This window comes from Urocitellus parryii, chromosome 8 (genome assembly GCF_045843805.1).
Source record: "Urocitellus parryii isolate mUroPar1 chromosome 8, mUroPar1.hap1, whole genome shotgun sequence".
Taxonomy (NCBI): domain Eukaryota; kingdom Metazoa; phylum Chordata; class Mammalia; order Rodentia; family Sciuridae; genus Urocitellus; species Urocitellus parryii.
The window spans coordinates 52,837,258-52,843,257 of record NC_135538.1 but is presented as its reverse complement, the minus strand read 5'-3'; the positions used below and the strand labels follow the sequence as shown (position 1 = coordinate 52,843,257).

At 42.1% G+C, this 6,000-nt stretch overlaps 1 protein-coding gene and 1 non-coding gene across 2 annotated transcripts in view; one reads left to right on the top strand and one right to left on the bottom strand.

The window, feature by feature from the left end:
• On the top strand, window positions 1-73 carry Trnav-uac (transfer RNA valine (anticodon UAC)). Its single transcript has one exon. It is a non-coding gene; the product is annotated as a tRNA-Val (tRNA).
• A 1,096-nt stretch (window positions 74-1,169) lies between these two features.
• Ppil6 (peptidylprolyl isomerase like 6) overlaps window positions 1,170-6,000 on the bottom strand; it is a 34,071-nt gene continuing 29,240 nt past the window's right edge. Inside the window, exon 8 of the mRNA XM_026389648.2 lies at window positions 1,170-1,281. Coding sequence (XP_026245433.1) covers window positions 1,170-1,281 — 112 coding nt within the window. The remainder of the gene's footprint in view (window positions 1,282-6,000) is intronic.

Genomic DNA, 6,000 nt, shown 5'->3' with positions numbered 1-6,000 from the left:
AGGGATATAGCTCAGTTGGTAGAGTGCTTGCCTTACATGCACAAGGCCCTGGGTTCAATCCCCAGTGCCCCTCAAACACCAAAAAAAAAGATTGTTAGGAGACTTGGGTTTGAGAATGTTAGATTAAGGAGCAGCTGATAAAGTGGCTCTCCAACTAACATCATGTGGGTCAAACACCAAACCCTTGATTTTCATATGGTTGGATGGCTCAAAGAGCCATGAGTTACACTGACATCATATAAGAACATCCAAAGTTCATAAGGCCTTGCTATTTAGAAATAATGAAGTGTTACACTGAATTGTTCTTTTCGATTTTTATATTACATCATCCCTATTTGGTTATTTACCAAGCCTTTTTTTTTTTTTTTGAACTGGGGATTGAACTCAGGGGCACTAAACCACTGAGCCACATCCCCAGCCCTATTTTGTATTTTATTAGAGACATCGAGTTGCTCAGCACCTCACCATTGCTGTGGCTGGCTTTGAATTCAGGATCCTCCTGCCTCAGCCTCCAGAGCTGCTGGGTTTACAGGCATGCGCCACGACACCCGGTCTGGTTATTTACCAAGTTTTTCATTGTAGAAATGTACATATAAATCACAACATAATTCTATTACAAATGTTTTAGGGTTCAAAGTCCATTAGGTACATAACCAAATTAAGAATGTCTTTGGTTACAAGTAACAACATAACTGTCAATAACATAGAGAAACCAGGGGTCTATTTGTTTCATCTAGTAAGAAGTTCAGAGGTAGATAGGTAGTTACTGATATTGGTCCCATAGCTCAGAAGGTTGGGGCTGACATCTCAGCAGCTCTCTTGGTCTTTGCTTTGTGGCCACAAGACGACAGCTCCAGCTCCATCCTGTTTGCGTTCAAGACTAGATGAAGGGGACTGGACCCCTGGCATTCTGCTCCTGCCTCCACAGCCAGAATACTATCTCATGGCCACTTCTGACAGCAAAGGAGGCTGAGAAACTATTTCTCTTTTACAGTCTACAGTAGAGGTAAGAAAGGGAAAAATGGAGGGGATAGGGTGTTAAATGAGCCAACTTATTGTGTCTGCCACAACTTTTAAACTAAGTGTTATCAAGCACTGTTTAATTAAGCCTAGAAACAGCTGTTTAGATGCAAAGACATAAATCATCATAGAAAATAATGATATGGAAATCAGACAAAAGCATCTCCACTGTCAGAAATATTACATATATATATTGGTCTTTCATTCTCTGTTGGAACAGATTCTAGTTGTTGAAGAACTTCTGTTCCTTCAATCAATTGCCTATGTAGGAGGAAAAAAAAATGTCGTCAGTTATAAATTTCCACATTTAGCTTACATTGCCAAATGTACCCAACAATAGCTAAGGCTATTTCCTACAAATTAAATTCACTTCGGTCATAAATATCTTAAGTGGCTTATCTTAAATATCTTAAGTATTTATCTACATCTACAGCCAGCACCACCTCCCAGGCTGCAGTCCCCTGCTGTGTATAGGCTGCCCTGCTCTAGAGGCTCCTCCTTGGCTTCCCTACATCTGCTCTGGTACCTGTCCCATCCCTTTTCACTGCAGTCACAGGGATCTTTCATAAATACAAGTCTGATGTCATCTTCCTGCTAAAACACTTCAGTAATTTCCCATTATCATATGATATAGACAAAAGTTCCCACTATTTCCTACCAGGGGCTATGTGGCCTGCCACCCACTGGCCCTCAAGGATATCTTGCTGAAGTCTCCCTCTTGCTCTCTGCTTCAACCAAATTGGCTTCCACTACTGCAAGAGCCCCATGTTTCCTTCCTGCTACAACTGTCCTCCTCACCCCCTTACCTGGTCATCTCCTGGCCTTCTTTCAGATCAGCTCAGACCTCACTTCCTTGGGGAAGTTTCCCAGGTCCCTATGAAATTCCCCCTCACCTTTTGAGGAGTTCCCAGGGTGAAATATTACATTTATTGACTTGTATCCTGTTTGGTTAACTTCTGATTCTCCCACAAGGGCAAGGATCCCACTTTCACTCAGTGCTCAGTGCCTAGCACAAAGCCTGGCACATTCTAGACTCCTAACCAACATCAAGTGCATGAATAAAAGCTTAAAGTCATGCTGGTTTACATCTCTTATAGACACTTGCCAGCTGTGAGCTAGAACTCCATGAGGAGCAGACCTAGACTTTTAATGTTTCTTTCAATTAAAATAGAGCAATATGAAGCAGAGAGAAAGGCCTAGACATAGAACCAGTGCCTTCTACTAGTACTTGGGTTGAAACAGTGGCTGAGGGAAAGGGAGCAATTTCCATTTCATGATCCTTTTCTGGGATGGGGTCAGTGTCAATACCAACCATGCTCCTCTCTTAGTCTGCCTCTAGGCTCTGTTTTGCCATCCCAATCAGAAACCGGAACAGAGTCCATGCTAGGGTTTGAATGCCCCTTTCAAAGCTCATGCTGGAATTTCATTGCCATTGTGATGATATTAAGAGGTGGAATCTTTAAGAGCTGATTAGGTCACCAGGGCTCTGCCTTCATGAGTGAACAGGAATGGGTTGTTAGCTCTGGAGTAAGCTCCTGATAAAAGGATGAATTCTACCCCCTTTCTGTCCCCAGCTTGTTCTTGTTTCTCTCATGCTTTATAAGCATTTCCACGGGATGCCCGCCACCATATTACGACATTGTGTGAAGGCCCTCAGCTGATGCTGATGCCATTCTCTTGGACTTCCCAGCCTCAAAAAAAAAAAAAAAATCTGTTATTTATAAACTATCCAGTCTTTGGTGTACTATTAAAGTAACAGAAAATTGACCTAGACACTGACAACACAAGGTATAGTCTGAAATTAAGAGCAGAGGATAAATGGACAGATTCACCTGTTCAAAGAGAGCATGAAGTATATTCTCCATGTCAATTTTTCACAATTATTGAGAACTTGCTATGTGTAAGAGTAGGATAAGAGTGAGACCTGTTCTCTGCTTTAAGTTGTTCACAGTGTGCCAGAGAACACCAAAAAGCCATCTGATTTTGTTAATTAGGGGGGTTTCTGACCTAACCCTTGAGTAGAATTTTGGAAGATGAAAGGGGGGGACGAAAAGGAATAAGATGAGCAAAGCTTAGAGTCTGTCCCAGGATGATGGTATTATGGTCTGGCTATAGATCACCTGCCAATACACATCTTCAGCCCTGACCTAATTTGAATATCTACCTCTGTGATGTTGCCAACTGGTTTTCCTGTAGGTATCTTGATCTGAAACACAACTTGTCCAGCCTGAATTCCTGATCTTCTCTCCCAAATCCTTCTCCTTCATATACTCTATCTTAGTGAATGGTACTAACTGTTCATGGTTTGGGTTTGTTTTCTTTTTTTAAATATTTTTATTAGCTGTTGATGAACTTTATTTATTTGTTTTTTATTGTTTTTTATCTTTTTTTATTGGTTGTTCAAAACATTACAAAGCTTTTGACATATCATATTATTTATTTATTTGTATGTGGTGCTGAGAATTGAACCCAGTGCCTCACACATGCTAGGCAAGTGTTCTACCACTGACTGAGCCACAATCCCAGCCCCCATCCATCATTTGCAAATCCTAGGATTGCTATAGACCTGCACTGTCCAGTAATAGACTCTAGTCTCACGTGACTATTTACACTTATTTAGAATCAAGCAAAATATGGTTCCTTACTTGTGTGAGCCAAACTTCAAGTACTCAATGGCTATGTGTGCCTGGTGGCTAACTCCTGGGAAGTACAGATTATAAACTATTTTCATCAACACAGAAAGTTCTATTGGTCAGCACTGATCTGGATTCCTTCCAGGCTCTCCCCTTCAACATCTAACAGTCATCCAGACCTATGAATCTCAGTGTTGCCTGGATTTGTCCACTTACCCTTGCTCATCTGTACTGCCAGTACCTTACATTGGGACTTCATTTATGGTCTGCTATGACCAGAGCTTCTTAACTGGCCCCTCTTCCTTCATTTTCATCTTTTGCAATTAGTTGTTCACTTCTTCTAAAAAGATCTTTTCAAAATGAGAAGCTGCTCACAATTGAAATTCTTCTATGTTCCCCATCACCTTGAGCCCTGGGCCCTGGCTATTCCTCTTCTCTAGCCTCCACCCTCTCCATTTCCTGGGCAAGAAGCTCCAGCTAGACCAGATAACTTGTAGACAAGATGTCCTTCTTACTCCTTAGGAACACTCCAGATGTTAAGAGAAACTCCTTAGGGTCTCTGCAAGAGCTCCTTCATTTTTCTTCTTTTTTTTTTAATTTTTTTGATACCAGAGATTGAATCCAGGGGTGTTTAACCTCTGAGCCACATTCCTAGCCCCTTTTTTATATTTTATTTGGAGACAGGGTTTCACTGAGCCACTGGGATTACAGGCATGCACCACCATGCCTGACTCTTTAATTTTTCCTAAAACTGATTTGACTAATTGCGATTTCCATCTTTCTCTATTACTTTCACTTTCCCTTCTCAGCTCACCTTCTCATAGAGTTTTCCATGACCACTTCCCATCATAATGCCCTCTTAAAATGAAATTAATCCCCCTCACCCCATCCCCCTTCTTCCAACCATATGCATGAATGGAGTTCTTACAAGCTTGCATTTTGTTATCCTTTCCCTGTGAGGCCACTAGGCAAGGTCATACTCTATGGAGTGTGGCAGTCTCTCCTAAAGAGTATATTCTCAGTGCCATCCATCTGAAGAAGGAGCAGATTCAAGTACCAGAAACTAGAGCTTGGAGCTGGGCATGATGGTGCATGCTTGTGATCCCAGCAGCTCCTGAAGCTGAGGCAGGAGGGTTACAAGTTCAAGGCCAGCCTCAGCAACCTATCGAGGCCCTAAGTAACTTAGTAAGAGCCTGTCTCAAAAAAAAGGGCTGGGGATGTGGCTCAGTGGTTAAGTGCCCATGGGTTCAATCTCCGGTACTAAAAAGGGAAGGGGAGGGGAGGGGAGGGGGGTAACTAGAGCTTGGAAAGACCAGTCTCCAATAGAGAAGAAACTTCTTTCTCTCTCCAAACTTTGCTAATCACATCTGGACTTCAGGAGTTGAGGTACACCCCAGATGTTAAGATACACTAGAGAAGAGACTTGGAAGGAAGTTGTCCCTGGAGGAGTCATATTTCATCTAGTTTAACTAGATTACCCAGTTGCCTATTGCATCATTATCTTTCTACATCTCCTTTAGTGTTCTGGTTTAACTATTCTAGCCGAGCGTCAACTATGGTTCGGAGATGTAAGGGATCAAGTGAGAGCAGACTTGAGCCAGAACAATAAAAGGGATGCAGTGCCTCCCTGAGGCCAGAATGGTGATGACAACAAAACTAGAGATTTCCCCCAAAGGAAGGTCAGTCATAAAGACCAGGAATTCCTGAAAAGAAGAACAACACTATTTCACTCCACTGCCATTCTGTAAGGATCACTTTTACTCTTATTACAGGAGTGGGGGTGATATCTCAGTCCTGCCTCAAATGTTCCCGATGCCCTCTTTACTGAACTTGTACAACCCTGTCTCACTGTAATACAGTCCCTGTGTTTTGATCTGTCTTTCCTAATGCACTCTAAGCTCCCTGAACAGCAGGAATTGTGCCTCATCCCTCTCTGCCCAGCACTGAGCATCAGGACTGGCATATGGCAGGTGCCTAATAAAATTCTAGTTGAAAGATTCAGGAAGCTAGTAATGAAGTGATGACTGAGAAAAAGGCATAGGGTCAGAGATGGAGGGACATGGAATGCTAAGCTAGACTGTGGGTACTGAGGATTGGTGGGAAGGGTGGTGATGAAGGCATTAAAAGCTTTAGAGTAGTCGTGTTTGTGTTGAGAAAGAAAGTAGTCGTGTTCTCTCTTTAATGAGAGAAAAAGGAACGTTAAGTAGAAGGGGTAGAGAGTGTCAGCAAGATGACAGAAAGATTTCAACAGTCCAAGAAAAAGTGAGGGTTATTTGGATTCAAAACTAATCCAAGAATGTGTTTTCAAAATCAGACTACAGTTTATTTAGTGTGAAGGAAAACTGAA